Source organism: Diorhabda carinulata, chromosome 2 (genome assembly GCF_026250575.1).
Source record: "Diorhabda carinulata isolate Delta chromosome 2, icDioCari1.1, whole genome shotgun sequence".
Taxonomy (NCBI): Eukaryota; Metazoa; Arthropoda; class Insecta; order Coleoptera; family Chrysomelidae; genus Diorhabda; species Diorhabda carinulata.
Genome location: NC_079461.1, coordinates 31812885 through 31829431, shown reverse-complemented (window position 1 = coordinate 31829431; position 16547 = coordinate 31812885). Strand labels below are relative to the sequence as shown.

At 32.5% G+C, this 16547-nt stretch overlaps 1 protein-coding gene across 3 annotated transcripts in view; it reads left to right on the top strand.

Annotated features, from left to right (window-relative positions):
* The window catches only part of LOC130903719 (glutamate receptor ionotropic, kainate 2), a 113354-nt gene that overhangs the window by 18111 nt on the left and 78696 nt on the right, over positions 1-16547 (top strand). For all 3 annotated transcript variants that reach the window (XM_057815957.1, XM_057815958.1, XM_057815959.1), the window contains exon 3: positions 6677-6832. In XM_057815957.1, coding sequence (XP_057671940.1) covers positions 6677-6832 — 156 coding nt within the window. The remainder of the gene's footprint in view (positions 1-6676; positions 6833-16547) is intronic.

Below are 16547 nucleotides of genomic sequence, written 5' to 3'. Positions count from 1 at the left end.
AGTATTTGTAAATTGCTTTTATGTGGATACTTTCAATAGATATCTCTTAGTTTAATGGTTATGTAGAGTTACCAATGTTGATTTCTGTCGTTAAAGAACTTTGCCGCTCGCTTCCTGCCATATTTCGATTTTTAACATCTTGTCTGCTTCATTGAAAAGATAGAAATACTCACGCTTTATGATGTATCGTTATTTCTTTTAAACAACTAATTAATTATAAATGTCAAACCTGTCGAAATCCTTTATACTCCCTCCTTTTATATCTATCCACTCTGCTGAACTGTTTGCCATTCTAGAAGCACTCAAGGAATTTCAGAAAATTGGATCCAAGAATATCCTTATAATAACAGATTCTCAAAGCTCACTAACGACAATTTGTCAGCAATATCCCAACCATCCTCTTGCCATTCATATTAAGAACGAGCTACTCACTTGCCGAAACAGCAATATAAATGTTAATTTCATGTAGTTTCCATCTCACACCGGATTAGCAAAAAATGCATACAACAACGAGGAATCAATAAAGAGTAACTATATAGCACATACCGATTTCAAAGCATTCTTTAAAAAGTAAATGGCAAGAAAAAGCAAATCATAACCAACATGAACCTTACGAAACCCTCAAAAAATATTACGACTATAACTCCATAAGTTGAAGAGATCAAGTGACGCTTTCCCGCCTAAGAATCGGATTACCTATTAGCGGAAAATCACAAACCAACTAGCGAGTTATGAAATAGTGAGTTAACAGTGAAACACCTCCTAATGGACTGTTTAAAATGTGACAAAGAACGAAAAATGAATCTACTACGATATTCACTGGAGAAGCTATTTCAAGAAGACCCAAAGAAACTTATGAACCTAACTTAACCTGAAAGTTTTCAAACTAAATAGTTAAATCTAGATCGAATGTATCAAACCTTAATTACTCGCTAATAATCCTGCGTTATAAATTATAAATGTCATAAATTGAATCATTTTCAAACAGATTCTAAACGTTTTGCCACTTTCAGCCTCGCACAAAATGTTTGTCAAGTCGCGTCGACTGTCTCTAATCTGGGGAAACACTAATTCTTCATATGTATTTTCAAATGTGCCTTTTAATATTATCATGATCATTCCTGGTATTGATATGTGAGAATTACGGAATAAAACTTGTTATTAACTAGTTTATAGCACGTGACCTCTATTTGCTCCAATGTTTCCAAGAGATTGAGCAAGTAGTTAGAAAACTTTATTGTAGTTTAACAAATGCACTAAGTTGTCGAACGTCTGCAAGGTAAATACAAAGTTTGAAATAGTACCTTGTCTAGAAGTCGAAAGAAGATTAATTTTGCCAAATATGCCAAGTTTGTGCTACTTGCAATAGGTTGATAACGAAAATTTAAGCTGTAGTAAATCACTTGATCAATTCATATTAGGTTTTAAGTTAGTCGTGATTTATTTTGAAATTCCGTAATAATCAGGACCTTCTCTATACTCTACGAGTATATAATTTCAAAATCGCAGGGCTTAGAAATGTAGCAGGGTATCACTTTCCTTATTTAGGAACTGAAATGTCCTAATAATCACTAATATACTAATAAATAATCGTTTTTTCATAATATTATATTTCTGAAAATGTGTCCATTTGCTTTATTATAAAATTCTTGCTTCTAACTATATAGAGTTGCAGTTTGTGGGGCTTCTTAAGCAAAATAGACAATCATAGTAAATTCTAAAGGGAAGTTGAGTCTTAAAATTTCCGACAATGAGGTTATCATTGGACTATTAAAATAAACAATGACAAGTTTGAATTAATATGTGACAAAACTCTGATGTTGAAGTCAATACACGAGGTCTGGCTATTAAATAACTGGTTACGGAAAAGGGCTTTATTATAAAAATTATTCTACATTCGAATGCTCTCCTTCAATATACTCCCCTCTCCTCGCCACACACCTTTCCATAAGTTTTTTCCATTGATCGAAGCATTGCTGGAAGTGTCTTCTTTGGGGAGTGCCTCTAGGAGCTCTGTCGTTTTTTGCTTTACCTCTTCCATCGACTCAAATCGGGTCCTTTTCAAAGTAGATTTTATCTTCGGAAACAACAAAAGTCGCACGGTGGCAAATCTAGTGAACAAGGCGGGTGTTCAGATTTTTGGCACCAACTTCGAACAGATTATTGTCATGTGTAATTCCTCGTATAAAATTTTCCTAGCCGTTTCTTTATCGGCGTTTATAGCCTCGGTAATCATCCGGATACTTAATCGACGATCTGCACGCACAATTTGGTTGATTTTGGTCCCTGTTTCCGGAGTTCAAACAGTCACAGGGCGACCTGGGCGCTGATCATCTTCAGTGCTCTCTCGGCCCTCACTAAAGCGCTTACACCACCCAAAAACACGCGCACGAGATAGGGAATTGTCTTCGAAGGCCTCTTGCAACAATTTAAGGAGAAATTTGAGATTGGAACGCTGCTCCTGTTTTTCGTCACACGTGGTTTTCGGCACGAGAAAAAAACAAGTTCGTTTCAAACCGCTACTGCACAAATACTATAATAGTGACGGAAACGTGCTTTGGGATGTACATAAACAAGATATCTAGATACACAAAGCACTACTCGTTTTTTATCCCACCCATCTAGGGCGCCCTCTAGCCGCGCAGTTAAAATCTCCACGTGCGCAATATTTGACTTGAAAATACTTCGTATCTAAAACTTTTATTCATTATGTTTGCAATTCCGATCTACCAATTTAACTTTGTCCCGAAAACTCTCAACTCCCTATTCCCCTTGGACTTGTTTCAACACTCGCAATTGTTTTTACATCTTATAATCCAATACGGTGATATTAAAATGAAATCGAAAACTTTCACTTTCTTCAAGGCTCTTTTCACGGTTGTTATTCAACCTTAATACCCAACATAAATCTTAAAAACTTTTTTTAAATTGATTTATAACGTATGGGATATGCATTCACTGTGAGATTAAAGCATAAAAATTGTATAAAGATGTACGAGGTGTACTTATTAAGTAACGAGACTAACGCAGCTACACAAAAACTACGCTTGCGCCAAAGGTTAGTCAGCTATTTAGCCTGAAGCTCGCTCTTTCCAATATGATCTCCAACGTCTCTATAGATAAGCCGTGGCCTTCGTTGGTACAAGTGCTGTTTTTTGTTTTGCCGTACAAATGATAGCAACGGATTGTTGTGTATGGTAATGAAGTTTGCCGCATCCACATATTAGAGATTTAAACGTTTGGAATGATTCACGTTCGGGTCACCCTTCCACGTCAAAAATGAATGAAACAATCAAAAAAGTCTTGTTCGATCTGACCGTTGGCTGCGTATTCGTGCGATTTCTTAATCTATAGGAATAGACAATGAATTCGTCGAATCTTGCATCGTGCGAATCCTATTTCTTTCCTAAAGTCAAATCAGAATTAAAAGGAACAATATTTGAATATGTTGAAATGTAAAAAAAGCGGCACACGCTAAGAAGAAACTGCCAGAAAAAATAAACTCAATATTAAAATAAAATACCACCAATAAATATCAACAGTCTCAATATTGCATATCATCTTTGTTTACTGAGCAAAATCAGGATATATTCAAACAAGATAAAGACTAGATAAACATGAACTTGTTATCCCTTTTTGAAGAAGCTGCTGAAGCTAGCAAAACATGGATTTATTACTTTTAAAATCATTTCAACTCCAGCTTTAATTGAATAAATTCATGTTACTTCCCCATCCATTATCTCATATGTTGTCCAGAATTAACTTCTCTTGATATCGATTCTCCCCCAAGTTTGTATAGATTCAGTGAATTCCTCCTTCTTCATCCATGATCATATCTGCTGTCCGAAATCAACTCCCCTTAAAAATGATTCCTCCATAGGTTTAGATTAAATTCATTTTTTCCTTTCTCATTCATTATCACATCTGCTGCGAAATCATAAATTCTTTTTCGAAAGGTTGTATTCAGACCATCTGAAATTAGTACCAATAATCAATTGAATGCAAACAATTGGCGTTTCTTACCTATTGTCTGCAAATTGCCGAACAAATCTGACTAACCCACAACATTACGATATTTGATAACATCTATCTAGCTCAATCTCTACTAACTGAGTAAATAAAACATTATAACGATCACCAATAATTTTACTTAATGTTACATTTGATTATTCTTCGCTAAGCTCCAATTTATTGTGTATATTTGAGATCAAATCAAAGCATGAAGACTTATACAAATGTCTCTGTTTGTTGTTTTATTTATGGAATTCAAATATAATTAGGTATCTTCATCTATATAAAATTTCATAAATCTGTGCAGTTTATTTTTACTCACTTCATTCAATAATAAAGCAAAAACCAGAATGTATCTTATATTCTTTATAAAGAGCTGAACATTATATAAGATGGAATTCCCATTCACTTTTAGCTGCGCTATAAAGTGGAAATATCATAAAAATGATACCTCCATTTATATTTTCTATAAAAATACTTGGAAAGGACCTCCGTTTTGTAAAGATTATTTATCCTGTTTATCCCATTCTGTCGAACTTAAGAAATTACGTCGATTACTTTGATTCGACTTGTTGACAATGCTAAACTTTAGGTCGGTAATAAATTGCATAGGAAATTTTAAATTTAGCTGTTCGTTTTCAACTTCTATCGACAAGAAATTTCGAGTTAATTTAAAAATTTATCAATGAAGAAGCTCACATTTCTGATGTAAGACAAGACAAATTTCATGAAAATAAATATTTATATCAACAGAGTGTCCTGAATATGTACAATGTGGACCACGAGAATATTAACGAATATTAACGAAATAACTCATTAAACATAAGCCCTCCCTTTCTTACCATTATCAAAATTTACCAAACTCCAAAAATTTGGTGCAGCCGTTCAATATTTTCAAGCACAATTAAGCAATTCTGAATTCAGGCTCTGAAGAAAACAAACTACAATCAATAATTACAAATATATCTATTTAGTTCAGAATTTAGGACAGTTTAGAAATAACTTTTGAATAGGAATATATTTTATATAAATATTGTAATTTTTTTTTGTTTTTATTACACTATTTCTATATTAATAAACACTTTATCTTACGTTCTTAACTTATTTACACACTATAAAATACACTTAACTTATAATAATTCACTTATAAATATCACTTAAATGATTTCTGCGATTAATTCTACTAATTAGTTCTTTTCACTACGACTACTTATTCGAAAACAAACTAACTGCGTTCACACAAATCATTTATATACCTAAATAAAATTCTACAAGGCTCTAGAAATTATTTAAAAGAAATATGATAAATAGACCGCCTGCAACTGAAAAAATTATGTACAAATAAACATCAAACGAGTTCCGCTATTTATGAAAGACGCCGCTCAGAAAACGGGGCGCGAATTCGCCAAATTTTTATAAAAAGATAGTAGCTGGACATGCCCGGCCTAGGGATCCATTTTGCGATCTACCTCGACATACCGTGGCCTATAAAATGAAAAAATATGGATCTACCAGGCATTCGGGAAAAGAAAATGTTCAGGGCAGTCTCGAAAAACAACAACCGCTAAGCATAAATGAATTGTATTGATCAGTAAACGTGATCAACGACTCCCAGGCCAAAAAAAGCAGCTCAGATCAATGAATCTAGGGATCTGCTTTTGAGTACTTCTACAGTGAAAAGGAGAATGAGAGAAGTTGGCTTTTTGTGGATAGCAGTGAAAAAACCTCAAAAGACTTCAAAATAAAATAATAAAAAGGTTGCAGGGGGCTAAAGAACTGAAGAGCAGATGTTAGATCCATAACACGTCGGTGGCGCGGTGACGGTTTGGAGATGTTTTAAACGAAATGCAACTGGAGGTCTGGTGAAAATTGAAGGAATTTGGAAGAAAGAAAGCCATGAAAGATATTAAAGTAGAATGTAGTACGTTCTGGTCATCCAGCATGACAAAGATTCCAAGCATTCCTGGAAGTTATGCTAAGAGTATTTGAAAGAGTTGGAAAGGAGGAATCAAATAAACGACGATTATTTGTTGAAAATTTTGCACCGAAATAATAAAAGCTACATTTATGTAGCAAAAAATTTAAATATAAAACAATTACAGATTGTAGTTTCATCATTTGTATATTATGATCTACATGTGTTTTTTAAGTTATAAATATCAAATTCGATCGTATCGTTTTTATTCGTTGTTTATCACGCGAACTATACGGTGGGCAAAAACTTTTGACCGGTAGTATATATCCTACTTTTCTCACTAAACTCGTAGAAGTAAACATCTTTACCGGCACCAACTAACTAAGATCAATTATGAAAATAGAACGTATATTAAGTTCGTTGTTTTGTTTGTTCTTCAACATTATGTTTAGGTCTAGATAAAGTTTGAGATTTAATAATGTCGATGAATTCTAATTAGAAAATCAATTCTGTAAATCTGATCATAATATTCATACAAACTATCAAATTACATATCACATATATCTAGTGAAATTTATCAAAAATAATGTCGTGTCTCACAACACTGTTATTAGTTCATGAATAATAATTAAGTCCCGCAGATACGTACTTTATTTTTGTACAGTTTTCCTCTTGCTTTTATGCAGTAACGCAAAATCCGAAGCTCTATTCGTATCCTAATTCATATTTGATTGTTTACATTTGTTGCAGGTGGCCTTTTCCATCCTGCTGACGATAAACAGGAAATTGCATTTCGATACGCCGTAGAGAAAATCAATAACGATCGCTCTATCCTACCGAGATCAAAGCTCAGTGCACAAATCGAAAAAATACCCCCGCAGGATAGTTTCCACGCTTCAAAAAAAGGTGATTTCAATGTATTTTGTAATATAGAATGCGTGAATGGAATACAAAATATTAATTACATGTATTTCGCTGTTGTAAACATTTTGAGTCTTTATACACACATTTTTTATGCTATTTTAGGGGGTCATACCATATACTTTTTTCTCCGTGCCTTTTTATCTTTCGTTTGATCTTTTATTCCTTCCCGTTTGAGCATTGCTGCTTTCTACATTTTTTCAATCCATAGTTTTCTTCGTCTTCTTCTATAATATTTTTATATTGTCTTTATACTCATTTTGTTTTTTGTTTTATCTACCTTTCTTGTATACTTTCTTGATTACTCAATTTGTTATAACTAGAAACCCTCTAATTTTTATATTAACTTCTTCGTTTGTATGTTCTTCGCTTGTCATATCTTATTCTTTCTCTTCATCTCCTATTTTTCTGTATTTTGATCTCTGTCCATCACTTGCCCCATTTTCAATTTTCTCTTATTTGTCTATTACTAGTATTTTTAACCGTATGTTCTGATTTTTATGTCATCAACTTTTTTTGTTCTTGGTTCCAGTTTTACCCACAACCTTCTATGGTTTCTTCTTCCATATATTTCTTTACATTATAGCAAAAGTTTTTATCTCTTCACACATGAAACTTTATTAATACAACCACCGGAATTTCCACGTGAAAATGAAGATTTTTCGCACAATTACTGGATGTTAAATCTTTTACAATTGATACAGGTGTCCTACGTCGAGCCTGTAAACACCCTGTATATTAATACATCTTTGAAATCTAAGTAAAATTTTAGTATCATTTTGTCTTAAAACTTTTTTCGAAAAATGCATACTTTTTGAGTTATCAATTTTTTGGAAAAAAAAGTGACCGTTGCAGACCCTTACAAATTGTTTATTAACGAGAATACCCTTAAATATATGGAAATGGTTTTGTTAAAAAATACAATTTTACAGACCTTGATAGACCTCCAAGATAAAGAAAAATACTTTTTTATTTCTTAGTGTTTGTATCAACGGGCCAAAATAAAATTTAGACCACATCTGCATCTATAAAAATTTACAGAAAACATTTAATATCTGGATAACTTACATGAATTTTGTTATTTTTTACCCCTTAATGCATTAAAATAGAAAAACCGGATCTATTTAAAAAATGAAGTAATTTGATATTTATGAAGTTAAAGTTTGAACACTTTTTATTCACACCCTGTATGAAATAAAAAACTTTTCAACATATATTCAACTACATCTGACCTTGTTAAAAGCAAACGAATAGAAACCATTTTCATATCTTTAAGGGTATCCTCGTAAAAAAATAATTTATAAGGGTCTGCAAAGGTCAATTTAAAAAAAAATTAATAACTCAAAAATTAAGCATTTTTAGAAAAAAGTTCTCAGGCAAAATCATACTAAAATTTTACGTAGATTCCAAAAATATATTAATATATGGGGTGTTCTATTTGAAATAACAAAGTATTTTGCCATATACAGATAGTTTCAACTCGTCGTGGGACACCCTGTATATCATATGTTCAAGATTAATTGAAGTTTTGAGGCTGATTTAATTTATTTAACTAGTATATAGAGTAGTATATCAGTCTCCACATTCAAGAAATCCTAATAACAACGTGTCCAACAAAGTTTTCAAAAAATTGTAATCGGTAATTTGGAACGTTCCTCCTCACTCACCCAGTCTAAGTTAATCATTAATAAAGTCTATAAAATAATAAAACCTTAAGACAGGTTGTTGTAGCATGTAACTTAATTTTCTACTCTGACACTTCTCTTCGTTTGATGTTGAATTATTTCCTTCCGATATGAATAATTATACATCTTGAACAGCACAGTCAATATATCGATTATATCGTGTAGTCTGTACGTATATTATAAAAATAATCAAATAACTATTCAAAACAAATTTCTCTTTAACTGTCTTCGGGATGATGTATGGAATAAAGTACAAATAGTACAGGAAGTAACTATTTTTTTATCCGTTTCATGATGTGTTTTCAAGTCTTATGTTTCATGGTTGATGTAACTAAGAATTTGAACGATTTATATTGTATTATATTATATTCGCATAAATACAAATAATTATACGAGAGCTGATACCTTTGCTACGTCTTCAAGATTCAAAAATATAGTTAGTATAAACTTGCCTGCTAAAGGTGGTATCTTAAATTTTCTCACCAGCGGTGAACCTCGTCATTTCCACTCTCCACTTTGAATTTTGGTCTTAACATCATAGGGATGGATCCCTGGATCATCCATTGTAACTAATTCTTCAAGAATGTCTTTTCCATTTTGCTTTTATGCATCTGTTAACGTTTGAAGTAGTAGTAGACAGTTTATTTTCTCATATTGAGTTTAGCTGTAAATATATTATGTACCACATGGTATAAGCGTGGCTTCAAATATTTGTTTATATTGCAATAAGATAAGAGGTTCAACTAAGTGCAACAAGAAAAATTGATTTCATACACGTAGACAATAATTGAAAAACTTGCAGCTGAAGTTTGAATAAAATTTTAAAATTTTTTGACCAGCTGACCCGGCAGACTTCGTACTGCCTCAATCGATAAATGAAAGATCTAACTTTTGTATAACATAAACTTTGTTCTAATAAATTCTTTCTTTAATAGAACAAATTAAAAAAATGTTCGGTATGAATGAAGTTTCATTATTATTTTCGATTAATTATACATGATGTTGCTCACTTACAAAACAGAGTTGGCTATTTCAAATTGATATTGACAGACACACACACACAGTTATGATACAGTCTGTTAATCAATTTCAAGCTTTCTGATAAATTATTTTCATTGTTTTGTTTGTCCATGCGCGAAACAGTGAAACTCCAAGTTGATTTCGCAACCTTCCAACGACTGGCCTTGCGATTTATTTATGGTCATCGCAAAGGCCAGACGTACCGAAAATTGTAAACGTTTAAAATCGAATGGTAAATCCGTTGAAGACATCGGTATATGTCGGATCAAGACATCCTCTCCTTTATATTTTTCCTTTATGATTGTTGCCTCAATGACGTTATTCACCACCTTTTTCACAGTCATTCTCGGTCCATTGCACAGTCGAGGTTGATTAATATAGCAGCATGATGACAACTTATCCTACTTTTAGCTGAAAATTGTGAGGTGGTAAACCAGGCAATTCCGTAGGATAGTTGACTACGTCATCCTGGTTTATTGAACTGTTGCGTTATATCTGGGAAAACAATCGGAATAAGCTCCTCTTTTAAGTCTGTGATGTGTCAGAAATCTGTGGGTAATGTGATGAATCCACTGCGACTTTATTATTGCCAATATCTGACAACAACAACAACAGTAAAGTGTTGCTATCACAAAAAAAGACCCCATAACTTGACATATCACTATCACAAAGGAAGTAAAGAAAGTTAGCGGTAATCTTCAATCACAAAGAGAGCAGTATGCACTCTTTGTCTAAGGTATCGATCGACATAGACGATGAATCGACATGTTAGTTGGCTGTCAAATGTCAAATATTATTGCTGCGTTCAGAAATTTAATTAGTGACAAAACTTAAGATTCATCAATCTACATATAGTTGGTTGTCAAATGTCAAATGTCAAATAATATGGTGGCGTTCAGAAATTTAATATGTGACAAAACTTAAGATTCATCAATCGACATATAGTTGATTGTCAAATGTCTTATAGTATGGTTGCGTTCAGAAATTTTATTTCATCGAGGAAAAACAAAATTTCTGTTTTCATTTAATTCGGAGCATTTTTATATTTATTCATCAAAATTAGCCAAATCGGTCGAATTTTCGCGAGACTAACAAACAAATTTATGTATATATTTGGCTAATTTTGGTCTTGAATTATTATACATAAAACAATTTTTTGTGTATTTTACTCGTATTTTTCAAATACCCAGTCAAATACAGAGATGATCTAAATTCAAAGTTGAAAGCCTGATTTTTACAAATGTTTATCAACCTAGTTTTTGTCATAGGTCCTCATCTAAAGTTAAACGTAGTTAGTTTAAACTAATGTAGTTCATGAGTTTGAAACCCTTACTCAACGGGGTAGTTCATGAATATATGCTGTCTGAGAAAACTGCTTAAGCAGGAAATAAACATTAGCTTTGCGTGCAAATTTTCTAAAAGAAATAATATAACCTTGATTAGTTAATCAGACTTCTAGGCTCTTTTCCCGTGATGTACAGATTGAGACTAACTAAATCGTTTTCGAAAGGAGCAGCTGAAGTAAACAGTGATGATTTGGATTCTACGGAAAAATCTACGGAGCACACAGAAAAGTAAAAGGAGTCTTCCACCATATTAAGTTGATCAATATATAATTCTATGTAATCTAATATGCGATAAAAAATTGAGATCGTCATTTGAGATAATATTTTTCAATGCGAAAATAGATAAAACATCACCATATTTCATATAATAGATAAATATAAAATCACCCTTTACCAACAATAAATCCATACGTTTAAAAAGCGTTGAATGCAGGGGAAATACACAGAAATTTTCAATGTTTGCTCACAGTTTACGATAGCTTTTCATTTATAGGATATTCGAGAACCCTGCACGTACAATTTTATGATGTAGAAATGTCTGCAATTGGAATGCTCGGAACAGATTGTGGCACATATTATAGATTGGTAATTTCATAGTTTTAACGATGCAGACTGAAGCATTGCATCGTATTTGAAATAAAAACATTGTTTTTAAAACATGCTCGGCTGATAACAATGTTTAATTATAACGCATGCTGAAGCGATTAAGGAATGGGATATGCAAATATGACGGATTATATAAAAATAGCACAAAGCTTCTATGTTATTATAAAAAATATGATGAATTTTAGAGTCGAAATGTTCCTACATCGCCAGTTTAATTTCATCGTCGCCATTAAATCTTCTGCCTCTTAAGCCGGCCTTCATTTTTGCGAACAAAAAATAATCGGGCGAGACCATATCAGGGCTATATTGTGGGTGTTCAATTTCTGTAAGGACACATTCGTGTCATAATGCCCTTGCAAACCAAAGCATTGTGGACTGGAGCATTATTATGAAGCAAGCGTACACTTTTCGATCATTTTTAAAAGCAACTGCCTTAGTAATCAGATTAATATGCCGTGTTCACGATGGTATTTAATTCCTTAAAGTTAATCGAAAGAATATCCTTGCAGTTCCAACAAATCGTAGCCATCACTTTTCGTGACCTTTGCTTGTTTTGGTACAGAATCTCCTTTCCGACACCAAACCATATTTTGGATGTCGGATCATATTAGAAAACCGTAGTTTCAATACCCATTGAAATTGATCCGATTATACTTTCTTGGTCTTCGCGGCAAAACTCTTAAAAGTTTAAGTAAACCACAAAGTGTAATCGTAAGATTACAATGGGCATTTCTTGATAGAAGCTCCTCACGAGCAATTGTGGTATAACGAATTTAAAAGAGAGAGTCTTAAGGTATTTTCTTTACTGACGTTGGCAGTTTATAAAAATGTGTGTACTAACAGAAGAAGATGATGAAGTTTATCGAAATTCCGCGGAAGTATGAATAATAAATTACTTGCATTTAGAAAGGAAGAAAGATGCTATATATTATTCACAAAATATCTAATGGAAGTTTTTCTAAAAAATAAAAAGCGTCCACATGTTTCCATATATTCACATGATATGCTTCTGAGCCTGTACCTTGTTTATTTTTTTTTCTTTTTCGAAAAATATGTAACTTTCGAACTCCTCCATCGTGTTTTCACAGTATAGATTTTCTGGTTTGTCTACCATTTCTTCTTTTACCACATATTCCAACTGTTTTTGCAATGTCATCCAATGTCCTTAATATTTCGATATAATTTATAGCTTATAATATAATACAGATTTTGTGTTATGTCGGGTTGATTGGACTTGTTAAGATTTGCTGCGAAAGGTAGTTTAATCGCTATGGATAGATCATAACTTTATGATAAAAAAATCCAAAATGTACGTATCAAGCGTGTGAGGCAATTAAATATATAAATTCATGTATTTATCAGACATTATTGGAAATAAAAGTTTGAAATAACCGTGGCTACAAAGAAAATATGTATGTTAAATGAAAATACAGATAATGAGCGAACGTCACACCAACTTAGTTACCAGCAATTATCGAACTCCCTTGGATCTCCTAAAGATCACTATTTAAAATCTTTAAGTAAAATTTCTAGAAGCTTTTAAAGAGATTCAAGCGAAACGTCGAGTTAAAGATCTCCTTGCTCTGCCTGAAAATGATCATCAAGAGAACCCGAACATGGATAAATATTGGTTGGACAAAAGGCAATTACCAGATGGTCAATTGAAGCGGGAAGTCTTCTTGTGTATCTGGTGGAATTATAGGGGTTTAATGTACTTCGAAATCTTTCCAGATAGCCGAACCGAGGTATTTGTATGCTCCTACCCAATCCAGCATTTTTTCCAGACCTTGCACTATCAGATTACTATTTATTAAGATCAATGGTTTGAGGAAGGATCCAAAGGAGATGTTGAAAAGGCAGTGCGACAATATTTTGTATCTAAGCCCAATGAATGGTTTCACCAATGTCTCCAAGAGCTTGCTCTACGTTGGGTTTGAAACCATAGAATACTAATATTAAGTCTTTCTTTTTGATGAGTACAAAGTGGATATTGGAAGCTGCCTTTATTCATGAGACGCCCTCTAAATAATGTAATCGCACCTGTGCAATTGGCCATAGAAACCCAGCAGTTTTCTGTTTATGTAACCATTGTTAAAAGTGTAAATAGTTTAATGATGTTATCAAAAAATTTAGATAAAAAATTGTTACTTCTAAAACGGCTAAAAGGAACTGAGGAAAAATCTAATTATGTCGTGGAATTACAACTAAACTGAGATAAGAAATATGAGACTATCTTTAGAGAACAGATTTGAATATTTCTTACCCATTTTGTTTGTGATTCTGTTTTCATTCATTTTCTTATTACAAAGTCGTTATGGAAAAAAGAACCTTAATATTTCGTCAATTTCAATGTTTATAATTTAAAAATTAATCGTTTGAAAATTCTATTATATTATAATAATATTACATAACGAGTTTGGAAAGTAATACATTTCGCACTAGTTACTGTTTTGCACGAGCCACGTAGCGAGTGCGAAATACACTTTCAACGAGTTAAGTACACTATTTTTCCTACGACAACGTAAAAAATTCTTCAAAAAAACGTATTTTTTAAATAAGAAAGTCAATTAATCAATATCGCACATGTGTTGAAAAATTTATAAACACGTGTGCTGAAATGTTGAAAAGCCCTACAAAATATTTTTTATTTTGTAATAATTGAGATAAAAACAACGAAAAGAATGATTATATGATATATATATGATATTTTATAACTAAAGAACAGGAAAAGAACCAATAGAACAATAAATGTTTTTGCTTTTATCTTACCTGTTAGTAAAATCAAAACAGTCATGAAGAATGTTTTCCTTCACTATGAAGAATAAATTTTCATTGAACTAATTTATACATTACTCAGTATTAGTAATAGCATTTAATTTTAACGTCAAAATTATCTTGCAGACACTAATATGTATTTGAACACAAATCACAACAAACTTTTAATTTTTATTGAAAACACTATTATAACCTCAAAAAATCATATTTCTTCTTAAATTTGGCCTTTTGCCTATCGGCACCCAGCCAGATTCTTATTGTATTCGTGTATTTCCTCTATCGTTCGAGACCATATATAACATAAGAAAGAGAAGCATTTCAATACATGTATGTTTTGTTATTTTTTAGTACATGTGTGAAATAAGCTACTTGGTGGTCGTAGGAAAAATGTTTTCCGTTCATTTATCCAAATTAGGCAAAATGGAGTGAAACCTCTCTAGAAATTAAAAGTTAGTTAATCAGGGGATTGTGAATTCCGTGTGTAATCCGTACCAGATTAGTCCGTTGCGAAATTTGGGCAGAATTCCAAATTATTACGGGTATAATTATCATCAGAGAAGGTGTTAGCTATATACCTGAGATATAACTTTTGGGGTTAAAGGGATTTCAACCACAAACTTTTCAATACGTTTAACAGAAAAAGTAATTTAGTTTAGATTTACCTTCAGGATTATCTGGGGATATAATCGTTAATAAAAAAAGGGACCTACTATTAAATTAATGATAAAACGACATTAGAAATGAGATGGTTAAAATACTTTTTTACTTATTCTTTTTTGCGTAAGACAAAAATATATGGAATGAGTGATTTCTCATCGGTAATACTAGTAAACTAGACAAATTGAAACAAATATGTATAATTGGATATTGTTTTCTTGTTTTTCAAAATATTTCCACTAAGACTCTTGCATGCCAAGTGAAGAAGCGTTTTTTCTATTCCGATTGAGGTACCTCCAAAACAATCAAACGCTTCTTCGGGTGTAGAAAAACTTTGACATCGCGTATAAGAAGAAATGATTAGGTATCAAAGAAGGACTGGACTGTATGGCGGTTGAATCTCCAATTCGATGTTTTGACTATTCAAAAACGTTTTTGTTTGAACTGCTGGGTAAGAACTCGTATTGTCGTGGTGGAGGATGATTCGTCTTCTGCCACACGTTGTTTTAAATGAACGGTGGTGGCATATCTTATTATTTGTGCTTCATATGCAAACAACTTTTGTTGGATTTGGCTAATCTTGGAAGACCCAAACAGTTAATTGGACGACAATTTTGAACGACCTTCACGAAATTCATCCAATAACGAAGTGCGTTTGAATTCGGAAAACCAGCGAAGCACGGTGATTAGATTCTGAGTACGTTCACCATCGAAAATGTCAAATTTTATGTTATTAGCAATGTCAGATTTCACATATTCAAATCAGTGTTGCCATATATCAAAACTTAACCCTCGTCGCAAACTTTAAGAATACCACAACACTTTATATTCAATAAACGAATATTGGTAATTACTCTCGAATATAATACTATTAAAAATTATAATTGAATTCTTTAAGGCTAGGGTTAGAGAGGGCGTTTAAATATTACGTAAACACTATAGGTGGGTGGGGGGTATTTACTTTGCTTATTATTGTTGATAGGAGGGGTTGGAGGGTTTAGATGGTGATTAAATCGGTAACAATTAACTACTTTTTACTTATATGACAACCCACATATTGTCTACGCTTGAAAACGAAACGCATTTTCGGGGATTTCCACAAATAATTTAGGTTTAGGTTTAGGTACTCGCTTAGAACCAAATAGGGTTTCGGTAGGATTGACAATTTAACATGTTTTAAGCAAAGCAAAGGAAATTAATGTTAGAAAATCCAAGAAATGCCAAAAAATTACAAAAAAGTGTGGCATTCGCAAGGCAAAGTCCGACCAGGAAGTTGATATTAATTAAAGAACAATTGCATGCGGCGACTAGGAATAAATTCAATCTACTATATAAAAGTGTCTGCTTGTCATGCTGATGAATTGATGAGCATTATTTAAAATGTGAAACACCAAGATGATGAATGACTCGATGAGAACAACATCAACATTCACAACACTGAGCAGCAAACATCCAATGTCATCGAAAACTTACAATTATGTATTTAGGTGTAATTGTCTGAAGACTACTAATTACAGTTAATATGTAAACTAGAAATTTGAGAAAAGTTTGTTTGGTACGTAATATTACTTAAGATTATAATATACTAGATTTTACCCGCGGCTTCGCTCG